Below are 25,441 nucleotides of genomic sequence, written 5' to 3'. Positions count from 1 at the left end.
AACCTCTTAAGGATTCTAACTTAAGAAAGCCTTTTGGTGCTTGGGTATGTTTTATAATCCATTTGTCGGTGCCAAACTACTTTGTGCTGTTTGGAGTAAAATACAACAATTTCTGCTTTGATACACCGCACTTCAGATCCTTTTACGGCCCAGTGTTGCTGTGCTTTTGCAGCATGTTGTTGAACGTGTGTGTTCTGGCTCTTATTGATTCCCCGCCTGAGTCTTTGTTTGTGTTCCCATGCCTTGTTTTTCCACCACTGACTGAACAAGGACTAATTTTGTGTGTTTTTTAAAGATGTAGTCAATAGTTGCATAACACCAAGATAAAAGTGACACATTACCTCGGGATGGAGCGGGAGCCAACAATAATTTGTCCTGCTCCCAGCCCACCTGTTTGTTTACTTCATAGCCCACGCATTAGGGATTAGTCATGCCTGTTGCTTTGAAAGCTATTTACTGTTCCTGCTAAAGCATGCAATCTGTCTTTAAAGTTCAGTGAAGGGTTTCAAACTGGAACGATGTACAACAGGTGAGAATAAACGCCCCCCTTTTTTAATATTGGAATGCCAGCTTGCCTAACATCTTAAAGAGGCCCCATTATGTCCATTTATTGTAGTGTGTTCTATAGGTTTGTGTGCATGTAAATAGTCTGCAAATGCACTATGTAACACTCCTATTGGCTAGTGCTCCAACACATTGTACATGACCGGCTAAGGGGCGGGACATCTCTAAGCAGTTGACCAATCACAACCGAGCCGGCCAGCTAACCAATCAGAGCAGACTGGGCTCTGGTTTCCTCTCCTGCTGATGTTCAGGTGTATATCAGTATGTAGTCACTACATACTGATATACACCTGAACATCAGCGGGAGAGGACTCTTTAAAGTAGAGACACCACATACTGATATACACCTGAACATCAGCAGGAGAGGACTCTTTAAAGTAGAGACACCACATACTGATATACACCTGAACATCAGCAGGAGAGGACTCTTTAAAGTAGAGACACCACATACTGATATACACCTGAACATCAGCAGGAGAGGACTCTTTAAAGTAGAGACACTACATACTGATACACACCTGAACATCAGCAGGAGAGGACTCTTTAAAGTAGAGACGCTACATACTGATATACACCTGAACATCAGCAGGAGAGGACTCTTTAAAGTAGAGACACTACATACTACTGATATACACCTGAACATCAGCAGGAGAGGACTCTTTAAAGTAGAGACGCTACATACTGATATACACCTGAACATCAGCGGGAGAGGACTCTTTAAAGTAGGGACACTACATACTGATATACACCTGAACATCAGCAGGAGAGGACTCTTTAAAGTAGAGACACCACATACTGATATACACCTGAACATCAGCGGGAGAGGACTCTTTAAAGTAGGGACACTACATACTGATATACACCTGAACATCAGCAGGAGAGGACTCTTTAAAGTAGAGACACTACATACTGATATACACCTGAACATCAGCAGGAGAGGACTCTTTAAAGTAGAGACGCTACATACTGATATACACCTGAACATCAGCGGGAGAGGACTCTTTAAAGTAGGGACACTACATACTGATATACACCTGAACATCAGCGGGAGAGGACTCTTTAAAGTAGGGACACTACATACTGATATACACCTGAACATCAGCAGGAGAGGACTCTTTAAAGTAGAGACACTACATACTGATATTCACCTGAACATCAGCAGGAGAGGACTCTTTAAAGTAGAGTAATAATAATAATACTCACCAAGCCCTGTAACCAGTATTACTAAAGTTTAACGAGCTGTGCATATTCATCTATTTATATACTGAGCGTCTGCTTTCTGACCCTGAGGCTAACGCTAACAATTTCACTATTGAGAAAGTCCTGTTCCGACACCAGCTGACTAACTTGACTCTGATAACTGAGCATGTGAAATGAGAACAAAGCATGTGTTCGAGCTCCTCTAAGCATGACGAGTGGTGAGTTGTGTATCAGTGGATGTTGTTTTCTTAATACGCTGGATCTGTCATGTTTTTATTTCAAGGAAACTCTTTTTCTTAAACTCTGTATTTTTCTGACACTATCCTCTCTTTCTTTTATACTTTTTTATACTAAAGTTGTCGGTGGCTCTGGAGGAGAAGTCGTCCCTGCAGGCGGAGTCTCGCTCCCTGAAGGAGAAGCTGCTTCTCTGCGACTCTGTGGACGTATCGACCACCGCCATCACCGGAAAGAAGCTTCTGCTGCTTCAGAGTCAGATGGAGCAGCTGCAGGAGGAAAACTACAGGTACTGTTAGAAAAATATCGCTCGTCCCCGGCTTGAGCTTCAATCTCAGGATCCATGTATTTCTGATCCTCTCAAGAATGGAAGTAGTCAAAACAAAAAAAGAGAATTTGTTGGTATTTTTCCTCACAATTCTGACTTTTTCACAAAAATCTCAAAATTATGAATTTTTCTCAAATCGGAACAATTCTGACTTTCTCAAAAATCTGACTTTTGCTATAAAAAAAAATAAATGAAATTTCTCAAACTTTTCAAAATAATGATTTCTCAAAAATCTGATTTAAAAAAAAAAAATCTCAAAATGACTTTCTCAAAAATCTAAAGATTCTGACCTTTTCTCAAAAGATTCTCAAAAATCTGACTTTTTCTGAATACTTAAACATTTTAATAATCACTCGTCACCGGCTTGAGCTTCAACCTCAGGATCCATGTATTTGTGACAGAGCATCAACTAGTTCCTTAACAGTGTCCTTCACATGCTGATATCCAAGAGAGGGAGTCACACAGTCACAAGATGGAGGAATAGAAAGCAGTATTCAATGTTTACTTCAGATTAGCTCCACGTCAGAAATGAGCATGCTTGTCATACGTCTCTCTCCATAGAGGCTGAATCATCATGTTAATCACATAGCTATCATATGCCTCAAACAGTCCTGATGCTCTTCTAGGTAATCATACATCCTGTCATGTTCACAGCTACAGTTGGGATACCTTTGTTATCATGTTACTCTCATATTGGAAGAGGACATTCACTATTTTCCCAACAGGTAGAAACACAAACTTTACTGTAGTAGTAGTAGTAGTAACAACTAAGTACTACAAACTGCTCTGGTATCTTTTTGTTTGTCAGACTGGAGAACAGCAGAGATGATGTTCGGGTGCGATCAGAGATCCTGGAGCGAGAGGTGGTCGATCTGCAGCAGAGAAACGAGGATCTGACCAGCCTGGCTCAGGAAGCCCAGTCGCTCAAAGACGAGATGGACATCCTCAGGTGAGAGCAGACTTCCATCCTCTGATGACGTGTGCTTGTAGGCCGATCCAGAAGTTAACATTACAAAGGTTCCCCAACAAAAAGCCAATAGGAATTATCGTGGTTTTCTGAATATTATGGAAAGTAATCTCTGTGGCTAACGCACGACTATTGCATGTTTTGATTAGCAGGATAACCTCCACATATAAAAACCACTTTATGGTTTTTAAAGTAAAAAGTAGGGATGCTCCGATCGGCCGCCGATCAATATCGGCCGATACTCACTCTCTGCCGATCGATCGGTGCTCTCTAAAAATGCCGATCGCGAGAGCCGATCGCATGACGTAAAAATACATGAAACTTTTCTCTGTGCACGGCAAAAAAAGCTCGCCAAAATGGCTTCACCAGTCTGGCAGTATTTTAAGGTGTCCGAAAATGACAATAAAATAGCGGTATGCAACGTTTGTGAAGCAGAAATCCTGCAGCTCCGCCCACTGTGACGGACCGGTGAGCGGAGCAACACACACACTAAGAGTTAGACTTAACACACTTAGCTATTTTATCTACTTCTGGAACTAGCTAAACTAGTTATTAGGGCTGTCAAGTTAACGCGCTAATAAGGCGCTAATAACGCGCTAATAAAGCGTTAACGCAAAAAAAGATTAACGCCACTAATTATTTTAACGCGATTAACGCAAGTGTATTTGTTGTCCTCGGCCGCCCCGTAGTTTCAGAGCGCATCGAGTTTAAAATACCATCTACAAGCTGATGCTGACAGCCCCGCTCCTGCCGCCCGCTTGTGGCAGACCACACTTCCACGCTCACCCGCAGGCACCGACTGGCTGTTGGGAGGACCGGGAGGGTGTGCTGTTGTTGTTGTTAGCATCTAGTGCTAGCTAGCTGCGCTAACGGATATAAGGAGCTGTTTCAATGAAAACAGAGGAGCGACATTTCGCCGACAACTGCGCCGAGCACTTGACTTTATGCAGGAAGCCAGACAGTGGGACATTGTACGAAAAGTCAGCACACTCAGCACGGATAGTGCGCAACATGATTGCAGCGTCCAGGCAGCTCCCGTTCGAGCATATGCCTTGAGTTGCACATAGCTCCAATGATCCATCACAGTGTCTCCACACACACACACACACTTTGTATTGTATGAGAGAGGTTCCATGTTGAATTGAGGCGAATATTTGTAATGTTCAGAGTGTGTGTGTTTAATATTCATGAGAATTTGTCATTGTTCAAATGATAATAAACAAACATATAAAGCATATTTGTCCACTCATATGTTAAGAGTATTAAAAACTTGAAAAATATCCATCTAGAACAGATAAAAAATGTGCGATTAATTTGCGATTAACTATGGACAATCATGCGATTAAATATTTTAATCGACTGACAGCCCTACTAGTTATACATATATTTATTCTTCACTGTCGGGTCACTCGTTACTGGATCAGCGAGCTGCATGAGATGCTGTCAGGAGAGAGGGGGAGAGAGCGCTTCCACTCATTTCTCCCGTGTTATTCTCCAAAGTTAATGTAAACTTGAATAATGTACTTCATTTGAATGTAATAATTATGTTGGTTGTTGTTTGTGGAAGCGCCAGTGAATGAGCCCCACTAACTGAGTTTTAAACATCACTTTAAATGGAAGATCCCCATAGGCCCCACCCACTCGATCGGATCGGTATCGGCCGATACTGATTCCGGCGATCGGAGCATCCCTAGCAAAAAGCTAGGACTGAAACCAACAATGATTGATCTCTTTACCAACTTTTACCTGTAGCTAGCTCATCTGTGCAAAAGAGTGCATTTGTTGTCCAAAAACTATTCAAAAACACACCAGTAAGCGTCACTGTTTCAAGTTATTACCATTTAACTAGGAACAGTTAGTAATTCTCATTCGATCCCACAGGGTAGGTGTCTTAAATCCTCCCTAGCTGAAGGAAAGAAAGTACAAAAGTATTGGAAAACAAAGTAAAACTTTGTTAGTTTATTTGTTCAGAGGGTTTGAACAATGCTCTCCCTCTGAAGCAGTAGTTCATCTATTATCAGTTTACACTCTCAGAAACAACTCCCACTCTGCCCACACACAGACCGCTCGCTCCTCTGACAGCTGTCTTGAGAATATGAATTTCATGCATTGACTCCGTCCTGCGTCAGAGTTGGTGATTTATCATTTTATTTATTTTTTCACCAGTTAAAAACAAATCCAGACGAGGCCATTGTGTTCGAGCACAAGTTGTTTTTCAGAGCAATGTGTTTGTTTACTTGGTTGTATCAAATGTGTAATAAACACTTAGAGTTATTACTGGCTGCTAATTCAACTTTACTTTCATAAGGCTGTTGTTTTTATCATGTGTAGTTATTTTTATTCTATTAACGTGAGTTTGTTTTGTTTATTATCTTAGTTTACTAATAGTATTTGTACCTATTATCTGCCGTGTCCCTTTGCTGTAACAAAGTACATGTTCCCGTTTTTTTCCTTTTCTATGTAAAAGTCATGTCGAGAAATATCAGTCAGAATTCATGGTATACTGAATCTGTATAAAAACATATGTGTCAAAAAAGTCAGTGTTTAAAGGTCACCTATCATGCTATTTTTAGGCAATAGCATAGGTCTCAGATATATACAAATATATAAAAAACATGTCTATGAAGTGTTTTGCTCAAAATACCAAACAGATCACCCATTCTAGCCATGCCTCATATCCCTCTGTTTCACTTCCTGTTTCAAAAGTGCTGATTTGGGGTAAAAAATTGATTAAAAAAAAAAAAGGAGGGGTCTGAGCTCATGCGGGACCCGGCAGCTACTGTCTAAACTAAATGCTGCCGTGATGAAACGCCATATCATGGATTATCAAGGATTCTCTCTGAAACAGTTTGGAGCTCAAAGGCTTTCTCTCTTGCCGGTTATACCACAAGGTGAGTTCCTTTTTATTTCCCGCTTCTTCACACACATGCTCTCCAGTACAGGTTAGCTCTGAGTGTTAGCGATGCTAATGTAAACACCGACCATATCACGTCCAAAACAGTCGGGCATTGTTTCTGATAGAAACTTTCTGATAGGGCCGTGGGTCCACATTTCAGATATTACGTCATATCGGACGCAAATCTGGATCAGCTCCGTTGTAGCCCAGTTTTTAGAGATTTGGGTACGGAGGAAAAGAGAGGCTTTTATTTCCTGACGCTGCGTGAGTTCCCTGATACATGTTTATGTATAAAAGACATAAAAAAGTGCATTTTGCATGATAGGTCCCCTTTAAACTAGGTATAGTATCTGAAGTCGAAATCATAGCAAAGTGCCGAATACATCAGAAAAAGTATATTTAGATTATGTTGAAAATATCCTCCAAAAGTTGTATCGTGCGTCAAAAAGTATGTTGAAAATACATTTTAAAAAGTCAGAAATGTCAACAACAGAAAAATGAATAGTGTAGTATTTTTTTCAAAAAAGTATGCCATGTAAAAAAACAACTGAAAAAACCGCACTGTTCGTAATCTGGCTCTTCTTCAGTAGGAGCTCTTGGTTCCATTCCAGTGCTAAAGTGACCCCATTGAGGCAGGGCAGCAGTGGCTGTCTGCTCCCTGGTCCCTCTCTGGATACCTCTGGCTGCTCTGAGCCGACACGCTGTATTTATTAAGTTTAAGAACATTGGTTTTCTTTTATGGAAAATGTATACCAGGGGTGTCCAAACTACGGCCCGCGGACCATTTTGAATCCGCCCTCAGCGAATTAAAAAAGTGTAATACGGCCCACCAATGAAACTTGTGCTTGTCTTATGTTGTACTTCTTAACTATAGATTAAAAAATATATTACACAATAGTATTCACGTGTTAATAAATAAGACCACTTTTCAAATAAATTCAGTCAATTAAAGTTGTTAACATTTTCTAACAAATCTAAGTTGACAATGACTTATTTACATAACAAGCTTGAGCTGCCAACACTCACAAGCATAATTTACCTGCATTTGATTGATTTTGCTAACTTATAACTGAACTTATGAGGCGATATACCTCTAGTGAGTGGCCCAGTCCTTCGTATATTTATCTGTATGTGGCCCTCGGTGGAAGAAGTGTGGACACCCCTGATGTATACCAATATATGGATATATTCGTTTTCATTGTATTCAGGATTTATACTTGACTACACCGGCTGCTTAGGATCCAAATGGCAGTCAACATAGGCCGCTACTTTATTTATACTATAAGAAATTGTCTTTTCGCAATCTACAATAAACCTGACTGATATTATGTCTGGCTTCTAAGGTTAATACAAAAGAAACAGAAAAAAGGCATTAAGTCTTCAGTGTTTCCCCTAGGATGGAGTCATAGCAGCGGTGCTAAGGCACGTGGGCCCATCATAATGTGAGCGTGGTGAGCGTGGAGCGCGTGGAATTTTTTTAGTGTGTGCGAAGTGCGCCCCGCCAATTTGTTTCTATGTGTCTGCCAGCACAAGAAAGGCTCTTGAGGCCTAGTACCAGGGCCGGTTCTAGCCAATTTGCTGCCCTAGGCGAGGTTTTATATAAAGATTAAATGAAAAATCTCTACAAAAGACAATACACTACAAAACTGTGGGTTTTCCCTTGTACGATGTGATGGTCTCAGGATAGACGGTGTCGTTTTTTTCTCATACTGATATTCTGAACAATCTGTGCTATTGTATTACAGTAGCTGTAAAGTGTCTCTACTGTAGGCTATTTTTATTATATGTACAGCACTTTGGCTCGACCAAAAATCGTTTATAAATGTGCTATATAAATAAAACTTGATTTGATTTGAAAAACAGAAACTTATTAACATAGGTAATATACGTCAAAATGGCTTCAAATGTATTCAGTATTGTATGAACTTGTTTTAATTGGGGGGTGGACGTCACATCCTCTAGGGGGATCCGGGGGTATGCCCCCCCCCCCCCCCCAGGGAAGATTTTTTTTTAACATTTTAAAGTAAAATGCTTCAATCTGGTGCACTTTGAGCACACAATTACTAGAGACCTGATCTAGGGGGTACAACTCTAAAACACCCATATGAAAAAGATCTCTCCAACTTAAAACGATATTTTTGGTTTACCGTCCTATAGTATACATTGGAATGATTTCAAACCTGTTTTTATTTATCCTAATAATTTTAAAGGAGTGCCTTGGAAATACACATATTTCCAGAGACCCACTGAGATAACTTGGACTAAGATTAACTATCTAAACACTCAAGAGTCCTTTACCTCACTGAGCCTCTCAGTCTGACAGGTGAGCTCTCCTCCACCCTGGTTGTAGAAACATCTTCTTATATCCGTTAGAGCAGCTAGCACCAGATTCTAATAACAACAGCGCCGGTACCGATGCGCCCTCTCTCTCTCTCTCCTTCGCTCTCTCGCTCCCACGCTCGCACTTTGGCTGTGAGCTGCAGGCGCCTGATCCCCCACTTTCATCACTTACAGCGCCCATCGTACAGGGCAAATGAAAAGTGTAACCGGGGTGAAAAGGGTGTTACATTTACTTAACTATGAATGTTGTTACATCAAGGCAGAAAATTAGGATGAGCACCAACGGTCAAAAATGTTTTTTCCCCTCCCAGAGCTACCAGCACAGCGCCCCCCAGATCTGGCGTCCTAGTACTAGGCCCTGCCAGTACATACAGTGGCAATGTCTTGGTAAATGGACTGTACTTATATAGCGCTTTATCCAGTCTTTACGACCCCTCAAAGCGCTTTACATACTACATGTCATTCACCCATTCACACGCATTCATACAGAGCAGTACCACTTGCTCTAGGACCTAACATTCACACACATTCACACACCGTTGGCCATGCCATCGGGAGCAACTCAGGGTTAAGTATCTTGCCCAAGGATACATCGACATGTTGGCTGCACGGGCTGGGATCGAACCCACAACCTTCTGGTTGAAAGACGACCGCACTCCCTCGCAGCCAGAGTCGCCCTCTGTCCTAAATGTCTCAAGATTTAGCAAAAATACACTTCTATTGAACATACAGTAGCACAAGGCCTGCAAATCCACATAACAAACAATCAAAAATGAAAAAGGGTGGCATATTTTAGCGGCGGCGCAGCTGAATATAGGGGAAACATTGGTTTTAAACAAATGAAAAAAGTCATAGTATTATACGTGGAAATAAGATGCTACAATCCCCCACTGTGCTACGAATAAATGATTTCTTATTCTGTCCCCCCTCTCTCTCCCCCTCTCTCTCCCCCCCTCTCCCCTCAGGCACTCGTCGGACCGGGTGAACCAGCTGGAGTCTCTGGTGGAAACGTACAAGAGGAAGCTGGAGGACCTGGGCGATCTGCGCAGACAGGTGCGCCTCCTGGAGGAGAGGAACACCGTCTACATGCAGCGCACCTGTGAGCTGGAGGAGGAGCTGAGGAGAGCCAACGCTGTCCGAAACCAGCTGGACACCTACAAGAGACAGGTGAGGGAGGGGACAGGGGGGAGCCACTTCATCCTCGAGGATAACATGGCTTTGCATCCAGAACACAGCTTAGAGTCACACTATATAGTAGAGAGAATATCCAACTGGTCCCACCCATCACTTCTCTTAGGCATCATCTAAACATCCCCACCATTAAACCACACCAGTCCTTTAACCATTTGCAAATCCACCTTTTGCCCTTCCTGAAAGGTCAATCCTAAACATATGTCTCTGTTAAACACATATAGGATTAAAAATACTATTTAAACGAGTAAAAGGCAATCGGAGTATAAGATATAATTGAAATGATTATATGAACGACACTATGCTTTGTGACTTTCAGGCCCAAGAGCTTCACACCAAGCACTCTGCAGAGGCCATGAAAGCTGAGAAGTGGCAGTTTGAGTACAAGAACCTCCACGACAAGTATGACGCACTGCTGAAGGAGAAGGAAGTGAGTCAAAGATCTGTAGAGGGGTGCAGGAATGAGTCCTCACACCTAGAAATAGATCAGCAGCTTTGTCGTCTCGAAGCCAATGGGTTTTGGTGAGATGCCTGAAATAATGTCCGATTGTCCGTGGTTAACGCTGAACAAATGTTAACGATTTGTTCTACGACCAACTTGAGTTTGTGAGAAAGCCTTCACTCCTCAGTCAATTCAAACGAGACATTTTGGTGCAGGAATGAGTCCTAAAATCCAGATGCAAGTCAGCATTTGTAAGTTAGCACTGTTTTATGAAGATGCCTGGAATAATGTCAGTAAAAAGCTTTTCATGTGAGGAATTGTTGACGGGCAGATCTCTATTCTTCAGTGAACTCCCACGTCCTGTAGCACCTTCTGCAATCTGACAGGAGTGATTAATGTCCTCAGTAACGCGTGGGAGTAATTAAAAAATACGTACCGCGCTCAAATCAAGTGTAAATTTGCTTTGTAGCTAGTGTGAGTCTCAATAAAGAGAAACTTGATGCTCCATGGGGTTCTATGTAAATCAGATTTCCCCCAATTACTGCCCTAAGTTTAAATCTAAAATGTACACTAATCAACTGGTATGATGGACCAATCGGTTCAAATTATAAGAATAAGAAATGTCTTCCATATGGCATTTTATTCATGCATAGCTTTAATATTCAACTTGTTATGAGTACATATACATCAAAGAATGGATTTGGTCTCTGTAATTCCTTATGTATAGCAATTTCCTCATCATATTTATTGAGAATTGAAGTTGAAATGTGTGTTTTTGTCCCTCCTCAGCGTCTGATCTCGGAGAGAGACACACTGCGGGAGACAAACGATGAGCTGAGGTGTGCTCAGGTCCAGCAGAGAGGTCTCAGTGGATCAGGTGAGTTGTCATTTTACTTGGATGTGAGGCGGTTGATTGGGTTTTAGTCAAGGTTTTATTTTTACATTTTCTGAATCATAATACTGAACCTATCATGCAAAATGCACTTGTTGATGTCTTGTATACATACAGACGTGTCCCTGGTGCGTCAGGGAACTCACGCAGCGTCAGGAAATAAAACCCTCTCTCTTTTCCTCCGTACCCAAATCTCTAAAAACGGGGCTACAACGGAGCTGATCCAGATTTGCGTCCGATATGACGTAATATCTGAAATGTGGACCCACGGCCCTATGAGAAAGTTGCTATCAGAAACAATGCCCGACTGTTTTGGACGTAATATGGTCGGTGTTTACATTAGCATCGCTAACACTCAGAGCTAACCTGTACTGGAGAGCATGTGTGTGAAGAAGCAGGAAGTAAAAAGGAACTCACCTTGTTGGCAAGAGACTGGCAAGAGAGAAAGTCTTTGAGCTCCATACTGTTTCAGAAAGAATCCTTGATAATCCATGATATGGCGTTTCATCACCTCAGTATTTAGTTTAGACAGTAGCTGCTGGGTCCCGCATGAGCTCCGACCCCTCCTTCTTTATTTTTTAAAGCTTTATACCCAAATCAGCACTTTTGAAACAGGAAGTGAAACAGAGGGATATGAGGCATGGCTAGAATGGGTGATCTGTTTGGTATTTTGAGCAAAACACTTCATAGACATGTTTTTTATATATTTGTATATATCTGAGACCTATGCTATTGCCTACAAATAGCATGATAGGTGACCTTTAATGAATCAGAAATTGGGTTTTGTGACAGTTGCTCTATCTATAATTAAATTAAAATGTTATTAAAAGGTACAAATTGTTCTATATACATGAAGAGTATATAGGTAAAAGCTTTGGAGCAGTATGTGAAGTCTAATTCTGCTGTTTAATTATCTTAATTGAATCAGCCGCTGACATTTAATCTCTCTCTCTGCAGGAGGACTGCGTGACAACGACGTCACCGTGGGAAACCTCGCAGCTGAGATCATGCCCACTGAGCTCAAGTGTGTGTGTGTGTGTGTGTGTGTGTGTGTGTGTAAAAATAAAATATAAATTTAGGAAGCTAAATCCAAAATGTGTGACAACAGGATAAAATAGAATAACAGTATTTAAATGAACATAGAATTAGATTTTGCTTTTAAAAGAGATTTGGTATCAGAGGAACTTCATGCATGATATCAGCAGCCCTATATTTATCTTCAACAGTGCTTTAGCAACAGATGTCATGTATATTTGGCCGGGGCGTTGTCTGAAAAATGCTCGACACTCCCATTTCATCTATCCTCCACTTTCTTACTCCCCCCTTTCATTGACTTGTTCTCCTTCTGTTCCTCCAGGGAGACGGTGGTGCGTCTGCAGAGCGAGAACAAGATGCTGTGTGTTCAGGAGGAGACGTACCGGCAGAGAGTGGTGGAGGTTCAGGCCGAGCTGGAGGAGGCTCAGCGCAGCAAGAACGCCCTGGAGACTCAGAACAGGTAGAGAGAGAGAGTGTGTGACTACGTTTCTGGTGCCGGTCAACGTGTCTGACCGTTTTCTGGCAATGTTGCTAAAAATGTCTGTAACCAACTTGACTCAACAACACTGACAAGAGCAAAACATCCAGGAGTTAAAAGCTAACGATAGGCTATAAAGCAGAGGTGGGACCAAGTCATTGTTTTGCAAGTCCGAGTCAAGTCTCAAGTCTTTGCGCTCAAGTCAGAGTCAAGTCTCAAGTCAGGATGGGCAAGTTCAAGTCAAGTCCTAAACTTTGACAAAACGAGTCTTAAACAAGTCATTAAGTGCTTTTCACCAAATGTAATGTAACCACTCCGCTCCTCCGCTCCCTTCACTGGCTTCCGGTAACTGCTAGAATCCACTTCAAAACACTGGTACTTGCGTACCATGCTGCGAATGGATCTGGCCCTTCCTACATCCAGGAAATTGTTAAACCGTACACCCTAGCGCGTGCACTCCGCTCTGCATCAGCCAAACGGCTCGCTGCACCCGCACTGCGAGGGGGACCCAAGTTCCCATCAGCAAAAACACGTGGGTTTGCTGTCCTGGCTACAAGATGGTGGAATGAGCTCCCCATTGACATCAGGACAGCAGATGGCTTGCACATCTTCCGGCGCAGACTTAAAACCCATCTCTTTCGACTCCACTTCGAGCAATAGAACTATTAACAAAGCACTTATATACTAATAAAGGGCTGGCTTATCTAAAGCCAGTTGAGTAGCACTTGAAATGTTTGGCTCTATGAAACCTGATGTACTTATATGATTCTGTTTTCTTCAAGGTTATATCTTCCTGGTCGAAGGTACTTATTGTAAGTCGCTTTGGATAAAAGCGTCAGCTAAATGTAATGTAATGACATCGATCAACAGAATAATACTTAATAATCAAACTGCTCTTTATTAGTCACATTCATAATTTAATAATCAATTTTCTCTCTGCTGGTAAAGTAAAGTGTTTTTTTCTATTTTAAGAGGGATCAGTAAGGTAAGGCTACCGTGACGGTTTGATTCAGAAGGAGTTTAATGTATAAGATCCCTGATGTTAAGGTAACCAGAATGTTTATTTCCACTGTGTACAACATGTTATGAGGGACCCACAATCTATCTTAATGCAAGGGATAATGTGCAGCGAGGCGGGCTCTATAGGGAAGAGAACACCTGAATCTAGATCCCTCTGCAGGTGGTACTTTAACTATATTTTGATGCTAATACTTTTGTACTTTTTATCGTAACCGAGTATTCCTAAACTAAAAAAAAAGTACAAGATCTGAACTTCTCCCACCTCTGACAATAAATCCTGGTTACCAAAAAAGAAAACCCTGCTCTGAAGGTTATTTTCATTTTACAAATCCTGCACTCAGCTTTGCTTTCTCCAATATCATTGAAAAGCAGCCAGATGCTGCTTATTTTTTCAGTTTTCGCTCATTTCTTGACTTTTTTTCGACGCTCTTGCATTTCAATCCGTCTCCCCGTCGCTCTGTGCAGCTGGCCTGTACCACTACACCTGCTGTGCCCCCCACCCTTCTTTCACATAATGGTATGATCCTAGTGTGTCCTCGCATATGATTGGGCGCATGGTGGCCCAGCTAAATAAAGACCCGTCCCTGCCTGCAAGGATTCTCAGCCAGAGTAGGAGCGGCTGAAGATTCTGCACTCCCCGACGGGAGTCTGCTCTTCTAGCGGCATCTCGCGATCGGCGTGTTGGAGACCTCTGAATTAAAGTATCAAGTCACCTCAAGTCAGAAGGCTCAAGTCCACGTCAAGTCCCGAGTCATTGGTGTTCAAGTCCAAGTCGAGTCGCAAGTGTTTTGTGATTTTGTCAAGTCGAGTCTCAAGTCATCAAATTGGTGACTCGAGTCCACACCTCTGCTATAAAGGAACTACAGCACGGTCACATGACTTCACGTTACCACCGCTAAGCTAAAGGTGGCTAACGTTGGGCTATAAAGGAAGTACAGCACGGTCACATGACTTCACGTCACCACCGCTAAGCTAAAGGCGGTTAATGTTGAATAGGAACTCTTGGAAAACAAGACCTAAATGCTATTGCTGGGTCATAACGTTATCAGTTTGTGTTTCTTAAATCAAATGTCCTAGCTGTTCCTCCACAACCCTCATTGTACACAAGCATGGTGTGTTGTGGACATGCAGTGCTAGTTCTCGTTGTGTTGAGTGATCGTTCCCCTGCGAGGCGCCGCAGTGTGTGTGTGTGTGTGTGTGTGTTCATCAACAACACAGTGTGTGTTCATTAAGCTGCTTGTTGGCTGCCGGTGGGAGTGAGATCTGCCTAAATGTCAACTCACCCTCTGGACTGTGTGTGTGTGGGCGGGACTGCAGAAAGCCAGATTGTCCACGACTGTGTGTGTTTGTGTGGGCATGTGGACATGTGGGTGGGATGCGTGTGTGTGTGTGTGTGTGTGTGTGTGTGTGTGTGTCCTTTGCAACACCAGGGTGTGGGAAGCCGGATCATCATCACCCAGTAGTGTTGTGGAGGGGGGAAAATGTACAGAGACCCACATGATACTTTGCATATGTATATATATTTTGTATATTCTCATGTTCCTGAATCAACAAACTGCCTCTTTGAAAATCACATGCCCATAGTCAGAAGTTTACAAGAAGAATTGCCTGTATAACTCAAATTAAATGCATAAAAAAAACATGTATATATTGCAAAACTGGTCAAATAAGGGAGTACACACACTTAAAAAATCTAGAACATTAAGGAAAAGCTACTTAAAAACAATAAAATCACAACATGGATGACAGACTTTGTTTAATACATCCTTCAATAATGAGGACTAATTGATAAACCCCTCCAATATCGTGAGTCATATCGCAATATCTGTCAAAGTAATCGCAATTAGATATTGTTCTTTAATTGTACTCATCTCTATTGTAGAAATGAGAATTATGTTGAAAAATTGTACATACGGTATTCAAACCCTCACTAACTAACCGATACTTTGCATACATCTTTCCACCCACAGCATCAACTTAAAGACTGTTTATGTTCACCATCTACTTCCCTTTTCTTGGCTGCTATGTCCACACTAACACTCGTCCTTTTTGTTTCCTTTAAACATGTTCTTTCTGTCCCTATCGTCTCCTCTCCCTGGTGTTTGTCTCTCAGGTTGGACCAGCAGCAGATCTCAGAGCTGCGTTCTCAGATCGAGGAGCTTCAGAAAGCTCTGCACGATCAGGACGGCAAAACTGAGGACGTGAGTGGAGACAGATTCTCATCTCCTTTCTCCTCTCTTTTCTGATGTCCTGTTGACAGAATATTGACAGTGTGCACAACACTTGACAATGTGTAACTGATTGACCAGATGCATGCACAGCTGCAACCAGGAGATGCTGCAGAAACTTAACAAGTCTAAAAAAGACAAATGTATTAAAATAATCTAAAATAAGGTCTTAATATTGTAATAAAATGTCAGTCTAAAGCTTTTAAAATGCTAAAAAATGGTACCATCTATTTCTACTATCCACATACGGGCACATAATGAATCCTATGATAAATCAACTAATCAAATATGTGTTCAACAAGAAAATAACTAGCTGAAGTCATTCTTCATGCATAAATACTTTTTTAGCCGATAATCAGCTGATTGTCTCCGTTTTCTCATATTTAACTGAATATTTTTTTTTGTTTTTCTTTGGGAAACAAGCCACTTAAAGACATCACCTTGGACTTTGAGAAACTGTGCCATTTTTCACTATTTTCTGCCTTTTTTTTTAGACCAAACAATTAATCAACGAACCTAAAAAAAAAATGGATCACTCGATGATTAAAGTACCGTAGTTGCAGCTCTGGATGCATGGCATGTTTTAGTAGCGGTTGCAGTGTTTGGTTCATGTTGTGTGGAATGTATTTAACCCATGTGTGCCGTGGTGATTGACTCTAACGTTCCTCTCTGTCTCTCTGCGTCGCCTCCTCCGATCTCCCGCCAAAATCAGGCCATCGTAAGTACGGCCCTCCCACACCCGGCCATGATTCAACTCGCTACCAGCTTTCAATGTGTGTTTGTGTTTAAATTAGAAAGCATTGTGTTTTTTAGTTTGAGTTTAATACGTTTTCTCTTCTCCTTTTGAAGTCGTCCTTACTGAAGAAAAAGCTGGAGGAGCATCTGTAAGTAAACCCACTGTTACATCCAGATGTTCTTTAATTAGCATGAGCACCTGCATTAGCATCCCCATTAGCATTAGCTTGCTTTACTTCCTTGGGTCCACACATATATATTTTATAGCACTTTTTAATACTCAAAAGGTAACACAAAGATCTTCACGAACCGGAAATACTAACACTACTACCCCGCCTTCTTCTTAGGTCATAGAGTAACGCATATCTTTGTGATTAATAACAAATAACACTATAGCCAAATAAAGACAACAAGTAAACACAAACAAAACAACTTCTCATCTTTAACCAACAAGTACAGAAGTGATACAAAATGATCATCCTTTCAACATCATTAAGCCAATTAACAATCAATGTGTCAATTAATAATTAACTAAGCGGTACTTTATCATTGATCCAAAATTGGGAAATGTTTGCGTTGCAGCAGCAAAACGACAAAACAAGGCAATGCACACAAGAAGAAATTAAAGAGTAAAAATAAACAATAGTAGAATTTTAAACATCTCAAAATAGAATTAAAGCAGCATTAAAAAAAAAAAAAAGAAGTGCATCTGTTTTATGTATATCCTGCTTACTTGAAGTAAACGATTATTTTGTGTTTGTTTTTTTGTAAATTATTGAGTGTTTTTGTGTTTGTTTTTGTATACCTCGGGACTGTGGGAAACAGTATTTCGATCTTTCTCTTGTGTACAAACATATTTTGAGATTAACAATAACGTTGACTTTGGATTTAAAAAGTAGAAAATATACAGTAACCGTGAAGATAAAACAAATCGATAAACTCTGACAATAAAACACGATTGAAGGGCAATTTATAGTTATTTATAAGAAACTAACCTAGTCTAAAAACACCTTACATTTTTTTATCAATAATATTATGTAATATGTATATAGTGCTTTTCGCAGTGCTCAAAGATGCTTAAAAATAAGCACTCAACCAAATTAAAGGTCAATAGGCACGTTCACACCGGAGTACTTTTCCCCGGAATAGTTCCGATAGTTCCTGGGATTTTGCGTTCACACCAAAAAGATCTGGAACTAGAACTTTTCTTTGCTAACCTTTTTAGTCCCTGCTGAGAGGTGGTACTTTCGTGGGGAGGAAAAGGTTACAATTTCTGATTGGCTGGGCGGATTGCAAACCACGCCCCGTAAAACTCGTTTTTGTGAAGACGCCATTTTATTTCCTAGCATTAGCCCAGCGCACCAACGGAGAGAGACTAACTTATGGCAACACAAAAAAAAAAAATTGAGTGATGAGGAGGTGTCGGCGTTTTGCCGATTTACTCAGGACTTTGGGTGGCCAAAAGTCGGGCTCCGGGACTTCGGGTGGCAGTATACGCCGTGAAGTGGTTTGCGGCCTGCCAGTAAACCCAAAGCAGAAGAAGTGACGTCAGCGGCTTCATTTGACTAATCTTCCCTCAGGGAACTTATTCCGGTGTGAACGCGATCTGCACTTAGTTCCATGGGGGTACTAAGTGCTGGGCACTAAGTACGGCAAAGCGCTTGGTGTGAAAGCGGCTAATATTTATCCATGTTGTACCAAACTAAAGTGAACTCTCTCTCCTGCTGTGTATCTGTTTCAGAGAGAAGCTCCATGAAGCTCACTCTGATCTGCAAAAGAAGAGAGAGGTCATCGATGATCTGGAGCCCAAAGTGGACGGCAAGAGTGAGTAGTTTCTTAACACAATCAAGAAGGAGCATGATGCCAATATGTACCTTTTTAATTTTTTTATTTATCCCAAACACGGAACACATTCTCCACATGCAATAAAATAAGTATAAATAAATGATGTAAAATGTTAAAAATAATAATATATAAGTAAAGAAATCTCAAAAAGAAATAACTTTAATGAGACCCTTCATGCAAAATGCACTTTATGATGTCTTTTATACATAAACATGTGTCCCCGGTGTGTCGGGAACTCACGCAGCGTCAGAAAATAAAACCCTCTCTCTTTTCCTCCGTACCCAAATCTCTAAAAACGGGGAACAACGGAGCTGATCCAGATTTGAGTCCAATATGACGTAATATCTGAAATGTGGACCCACAGAAAGTTTCTGTATCAGAAACAATGCCGGACGTGTTTTGGATGTAATCTCGTCTTTGTTTTTTACTTTAGCCAGCCTCGCTAACACTCAGAGCTAACCTGTACTGGAGAGCACATGTGTTTAAAAAAGCAGGAAATATAAAAAGGAACTCACCTTGTGATAGACCCGCAAGAGAAAAAGCATTTGAGCTCCATACTGTTTCAGAAATAATCCTTGATGTGGTTTGGAACAGGATGGCGTTTTATCACAGCAGAATTTAACTTTATATTATCTCCGGTATAATTCTGATCAGGCATTAGCTCCGCCTCCTCTTTATTTTCTTCAAGCTAAGGACCCAAAATCCGCGTTTCTCTAACAGGGCTGCAAAAGAGGGGTATGAGGGATTTCTAAAATGCATTATCTGTTTGTATTTTGAGAAAAACACATAGACATGTTTTTATATATCTGACACCCATAATGTATGCCTAAAACAGCATGATGGGAGACCTTTAAATAAAGAAAATGACAAAGACAGCACAACAGTAGAAGGAATATTCAGATGTGTACACTGAGGGGAATGCAAGTAGATTCTTAATAATGTCACTTAACACTCTTAGATTTCTGTAATGGCTGCCTCTTTGAGATTATATTCAGATGTTTGTTTTCCTCCCTCTCAGTGTTGAAAAAGATCAATGAGCTCCAGGAGAGTCTGAAGAAGAAAGACGCGGACATGAAGCAGATGGAGGAGCGGTACAAACGATATGTGGAGAAGGCGAGGACGGTCAGTGAAACTCAACATTTACACATAATATAATTTACAGTTTGAACAAACACTAAAGTAACTCTTAAAACATCGACGGTAGAAAAAAGACGGACTAAAGTGTGGCTGAAGATTTAAAGCTTTAACAAAACTAAGACTGGTCCATCTTACTTTGTTCCCTTTTAAAAGTATGACTTAATATGTTGGTCCAACAGTTGCATTATGGGTAATGTAGGCGCCAGATTTTGACGAAGAAGTATTTAAAATAAAATAGAATACAAATTAAAATAATAATACAGCAAAAATAATCAGAGGTGGGAAGTAGCGGAGTACAAATACTTTGTTACTGCACTTAAGTACATGTTTCTGGTATCAGTACTTTACTACTTATTTTTCTGACGACTTTTTACTTTTACTTCTTACATGTTGAACCCAAATACCTGTACTTTCTACTTCTTACATTTTGAATACAAATACCTGTACTTTCTACTTCTTACATGTTGAATACAAATACCTGTACTTTCTACTTCTTACATGTTGAACACAAATACCTGTACTTTCTACTTCTCACATGTTGAACACAAATACCTGTACTTTCTACTTCTTACATGTTGAACACAAATACCTGTACTTTCTACTTCTTACATGTTGAACCCAAATACCTGTACTTTCTACTTCTTACATTTTGAATACAAATACCTGTACTTTCTACTTCTTACATGTTGAATACAAATACCTGTACTTTCTACTTCTTACATGTTGAATACAAATACCTGTACTTTCTACTTCTTACATGTTGAACACAAATACCTGTACTTTCTACTTCTCACATGTTGAACACAAATACCTGTACTTTCTACTTCTTACATGTTGAACACAAATACCTGTACTTTCTACTTCTTACATGTTGAACCCAAATACCTGTACTTTCTACTTCTTACATGTTGAACCCAAATACCTGTACTTTCTACTTCTTACATTTTGAATACAAATACCTGTACTTTCTACTTCTTACATGTTGAATACAAATACCTGTACTTTCTACTTCTTACATGTTGAACACAAATACCTGTACTTTCTACTTCTCACATGTTGAACACAAATACCTGTACTTTCTACTTCTTACATGTTGAACACAAATACCTGTACTTTCTACTTCTCTCATTTTCCAAACATGCTGGTTCCTTTAGTTTGAATGTGTGTTTGGTGGCGTGATCATTATTCTTTAGAGTCATGAGGCGCATTCACACTGCGGTACTTTTCCCACAAAGGTTCATGTGAACTCTTTTATCGCGTTCACACCAAAAAGAGCCGGTACTAAAATTAGTTCATGTGGACCTTTTTACCCCCACGAAAGTCCCTGCTAGAGAGCAGGGACTTTCGTGCTTCTCTCTTGTGAGAAAAGAGCTATATTTCTGATTGGCTGGGCGGATTGCAAACCACGCCCCGTAAAACTCCCAAAAAGTTTTGTGAAGCCGCCATTTTATTATCCTTGCATTAGCATTATTAGCATTAGCATTATTAGCATTAGCATTAGCCCAGCGCAGAAACGCAGAGAGACTAACTTATGGCAACACAAAATAAAACATGGGAGCGGTGGAGATGAGGAGGTGTCGGCGTTCTGGCGATTTACTCGGAAGGCTTCAGTAGAAGCTGCTGGGAGTCCCAGCAGCTTCTACTGAAGCCAGTCCCCAACTCCGGGGACTTCCGGCCGGGGACTTTGGGCGGCAGTATACGCCGTGAAGTGGTTTGCGGCCTGCCAGTAAACCCAAAGCAGAAGAAGAAGAAGTGACGTCAGTGGCTTCATTTGCCTAATCCACCCCCAGGGACTTTTTCCAGTGTGAACGCGATCTGTACTTAGTTCATGCGAACTAAAGAGTTCACATGAACTAAGTTCACATGAACCTTTGTGGGAAAAGTACTGCAGTGTGAAAGCGCCTCTTGCGTGCCTATTGATTTGAACACGATCTGTGTATCCATCATTTCCTGGTCTTCTCTAAAGAAGAGGGACCAATGAAAACGTTGCCGTTGTTCAGCATGGAAACATTCATTAGCTAACAATGACATTATTGTTCTATTAATATAAAGGGAGGTCAGGTACTCTTTTAAAACAGCTGCTAGTTATGGGTACTTTTTACGGAAGTACATTTCAAAGCCTCTTTACTTTGACTTTGGTAAAAGTACTGACTAAACTTCTTTACTCGAGTATTTTTAAACACGAGTATCTGTACTTCTACTTGAGTAAAGGATGTGTACTTTGCCATCTCTATAAAGTGATAAAGTGATTGTTTCTCAGGTGATCAAAACCCTGGACCCGAAGCAGCAGCCGGGCCCCGAGGCTCCGGAGATTCAGGCTCTGAAGAACCAGCTGACGGAGAAAGAGAAGAAGCTCCAACACCTCGAGGTACGAAGTCTCTGACATCAAGAGATGAACTATGAACCCTGTGTAGCTGCTTTTATAAATGACTAATGAACGATGATGTGTTGCAGCACGACTACGAGAAGAGCCGAGTCCGACACGACCAGGAAGAGAAACTCATCATCACCGCCTGGTACAACATGGTGAGTCTAACGGCCCGTCCACACAGCGGCGTGCGTTGAAGCTTGCGGGCGGGCGTGTCTGAAACTCGACCAACAACCAATCACATGAATCTCCCGCCCCTGACACACAAGCAGCGGTTTGATTGGCTAGATCTTGTACTGGCATATGATTCGATTGGCTGGCGCTTCTGCCGAGGCTTCAAAAGTTGAACATTGCTCAACTTTTGCCCACAATGCAGTTCGGCAAAAAGTGACGTGACCCCATTCAAAGTGAATGGTGAAGCTTTCAACGCACGTCCACAACGAGCCGTAAGAGTACAGAAAAAACATGAGGATGACCCAACGGGTTTTTATAGTTTTCATGCATTTCAAAAAAATACACGTTTTGATTTAGAGCTGAAACTCCTTTGTTTACTTCAGGAATATGGTGACATGACTTTGTAAAACTCACGCTCTTTAAAGTAGAGACACTACATACTGATGTACACCTGAACATCAGCAGGAGAGGACTCTTTAAAGTAGAGGCACTACATACTGATATACACCTGAACATCAGCAGGAGAGGACTCTTTAAAGTAGAGACACTACATACTGATATACACCTGAACATCAGCAGGAGAGGACTCTTTAAAGTAGAGACACTACATACTGATATACACCTGAACATCAGCAGGAGAGGACTCTTTAAAGTAGAGGCACTACATACTGATATACACCTGAACATCAACAGGAGAGGACTCTTTAAAGTAGAGACACTACATACTGATATACACCTGAACATCAGCAGGAGAGGACTCTTTAAAGTAGAGGCACTACATACTGATATACACCTGAACATCAGCAGGAGAGGACTCTTTAAAGTAGAGACACTACATACTGATATACACCTGAACATCAGCAGGAGAGTACTCTTTAAAGTAGAGACACTACATACTGATATACACCTGAACATCAGCAGGAGAGGACTCTTTAAAGTAAAGACGCTGCATACTGATATACAACTGAACATCAGCAGGAGAGGACTCTTTAAAGTAAAGACGCTGCATACTGATATACAACTGAACATCAGCAGGAGAGGACTCTTTAAAGTAAAGACACTACATACTGATATACACCTGAACATCAGGAGAGGACTCTTTAAAGTGAAGACACTACATACTGATATACACCTGAACATCAGCAGGAGAGGACTCTTTAAAGTACAGACACTACATACTGATATACACCTGAACATCAGCAGGAGAGTACTCTTTAAAGTAGAGACACTACATACTGATATACACCTGAACATCAGTAGGAGAGGACTCTTTAAAGTAAAGACACTACATACTGATATACACCTGAACATCAGGAGAGGACTCTTTAAAGTGAAGACACTACATACTGATATACACCTGAACATCAGCAGGAGAGGACTCTTTAAAGTACAGACACTACATACTGATATACACCTGAACATCAGCAGGAGAGGACTCTTTAAAGTAGAGACACTACATACTGATATACACCTGAACAGCAGCAGGAGAGGACTCTTTAAAGTACAGTCACTAAATTCCCCCTTCTTCTTCCTCAGGGCATGGCGTTGCATCAGAAAGTCTCCGGGGAGTGTCTCGGTCCGTCTAAGCAGGCGATGTCTTTCCTCGCTCAGCAGAGACAGTCCACCAACGCCAAGAGAGGCCTCATCCGACACCACCCCAGATAAAACGGACACTGAGAGGAACCAGGAGAAGCACCTGAACTCCCCGTAACTTTGCCTTAATTTCCTCTGGATCTCTGCCCCTCAGAGGATTTCAACGCTGCTGCTGCCCCCTGCTGGCTGTCAATGGTACGACGATGATTCATTTCTCTGTGGAGCCCTGGAGGACACAGAATAAACTCCTAGAAGCAGATTAAAATGGAGTTTTAAAGTCCTGAAAAGAGGCTGAATCACCTTCTAAGGTGACTTTTATTTCCTCTGTAGCCTCGTGGACACTATCCTGTTTCTTTATGGTTTGTTTTTAGTCTTTTATGCTTTAGAACAGGATGAAATGTGAACTAGTTGTTAAGGTTACAGTTGAAGAATGTTTGACTAGAGAGGAGTTATTAGGGGCTTTTACATTTACCATAATGAGGGCTTGAAAATACTTAAAGCCACACAGACTGGTACATCTTTTATTTTGTCGTCTTGATCATGTGTTTGGATTTTTTCATTTGAAGATGCTCGAAAAAGTTGCGTTGATGGCTTTAGTCTTTTTTAACCCCTTTTTTGGATCTATTTTCTCTCTAAAATTCATTATAAGAATTGGTTAAAATGTGCGTACAGATACATCGAAGCACTTTCATATAGAGTGACGTTGTTTAGTGCCTCAAAGAAAACAAACCTCCCTCTATGGTGGAGAATGAACATTTTAAAGTATCATATATTTTACATACTAATGTTCTCGACATTTTTTTTTTTTTTTTTTGATTCGCTTCCCCTCTCCCCAAAGATTGAAGCAGGGTTTTGAGGGTTTGGACCTTTTAATGCACTTTAGACTTGATTGGCATTGGAATACACTGGAGTCCATTATGATAAAAACACTAATAATAATGACTCAGCTAATGGCTGTTTACCGCTGCTAGACCTCATTGACACTATCAACTGGAAGGAAATGTCTCTCTACGCTGGAAATATTTTAAATGTGTGTTGACAGGAAGTCTGATACGGTTTTAATACCAACACTTTATTTACTACCGTTGAATTTTCCCGTTTTCACCTCATGTAGTCATTTTAGTCCCAGATCAGAGCTACTGTTGGACTTGATCTACATCCCTGTGAGTGTGTGTGCGATGGACTACGTAGACCCATAGATCCTGCTGTGTTTTGACGTTTTTCTACTGCTGTTTGAGTTCATATTTCTAGTGTTACGTCACTATCTTTTGCTGCACATTTGAAGGGTTTTAGGTTGTGTGTTTTGTTTGAATCCTATAAAGGTCTCGTAGATTAAAGCATACTTCACACAGGGGTCTGAGAAGAAGATCTGTAGTCCTGTCTGTTCTACTTTTGCACTACAAATAAATGGGATCGTACGATAAGAAATGTTGGTCTGGTTGTTTTCTTTTTGGGGAGTAATGACTCAAAGCGTTTCTGAACACTTGTCCAGAAGGGCGTGAGAAAGAAGGCTGACCCAGGTTTTATCACCTTGCTTCTTGTTGTGGATGCACTTTAATTGTGTCAGGATCTAAAGGCCACACTCATTAGTCAGATTTCTCACGTCCTTTGGGCTGATCGGCAGAGTGAAATGTTGAAAGCATTGTTTATCGGTCACAACTTTCTCAGGGTGTCCGCAGGGTCTTAAAAAGTATTAAAAGTTGATAAATCAATTTAGCGAAAGTTAAGGCTATTAAAAAGTATGAAATGGCATTTTCCAAAGTATTACATGTAG

At 41.0% G+C, this 25,441-nt stretch overlaps 1 protein-coding gene across 2 annotated transcripts in view; it reads left to right on the top strand.

The window, feature by feature from the left end:
• LOC117557364 (protein Hook homolog 2-like) overlaps nt 1–25,095 on the top strand; it is a 41,691-nt gene extending 16,596 nt beyond the window's left edge. The window contains exons 9-23 of one of the 2 annotated variants that reach the window (XM_034233171.1): nt 2,121–2,287; nt 3,135–3,275; nt 9,495–9,696; nt 10,040–10,150; nt 10,952–11,039; nt 12,012–12,078; nt 12,412–12,549; nt 15,701–15,788; nt 16,528–16,533; nt 16,665–16,699; nt 18,292–18,374; nt 19,414–19,517; nt 21,793–21,900; nt 21,987–22,058; nt 23,611–25,095. In XM_034233171.1, the coding sequence (XP_034089062.1) occupies nt 2,121–2,287; nt 3,135–3,275; nt 9,495–9,696; nt 10,040–10,150; nt 10,952–11,039; nt 12,012–12,078; nt 12,412–12,549; nt 15,701–15,788; nt 16,528–16,533; nt 16,665–16,699; nt 18,292–18,374; nt 19,414–19,517; nt 21,793–21,900; nt 21,987–22,058; nt 23,611–23,739 (1,539 nt within the window). In that variant the 3' untranslated portion in view covers nt 23,740–25,095. The remainder of the gene's footprint in view (nt 1–2,120; nt 2,288–3,134; nt 3,276–9,494; nt 9,697–10,039; nt 10,151–10,951; nt 11,040–12,011; nt 12,079–12,411; nt 12,550–15,700; nt 15,789–16,527; nt 16,534–16,664; nt 16,700–18,291; nt 18,375–19,413; nt 19,518–21,792; nt 21,901–21,986; nt 22,059–23,610) is intronic. The other variant, XM_034233172.1, reaches the window with a different exon arrangement.
• Nucleotides 25,096–25,441: the final 346 nt, after the last annotated feature.

This window comes from Gymnodraco acuticeps, unplaced genomic scaffold, assembly GCF_902827175.1.
Source record: "Gymnodraco acuticeps unplaced genomic scaffold, fGymAcu1.1, whole genome shotgun sequence".
Classification (NCBI taxonomy): domain Eukaryota; kingdom Metazoa; phylum Chordata; class Actinopteri; order Perciformes; family Bathydraconidae; genus Gymnodraco; species Gymnodraco acuticeps.
The sequence above is the reverse complement of the archived record's forward strand: the minus strand, read 5'-3'. Positions and strand labels throughout refer to the sequence as shown.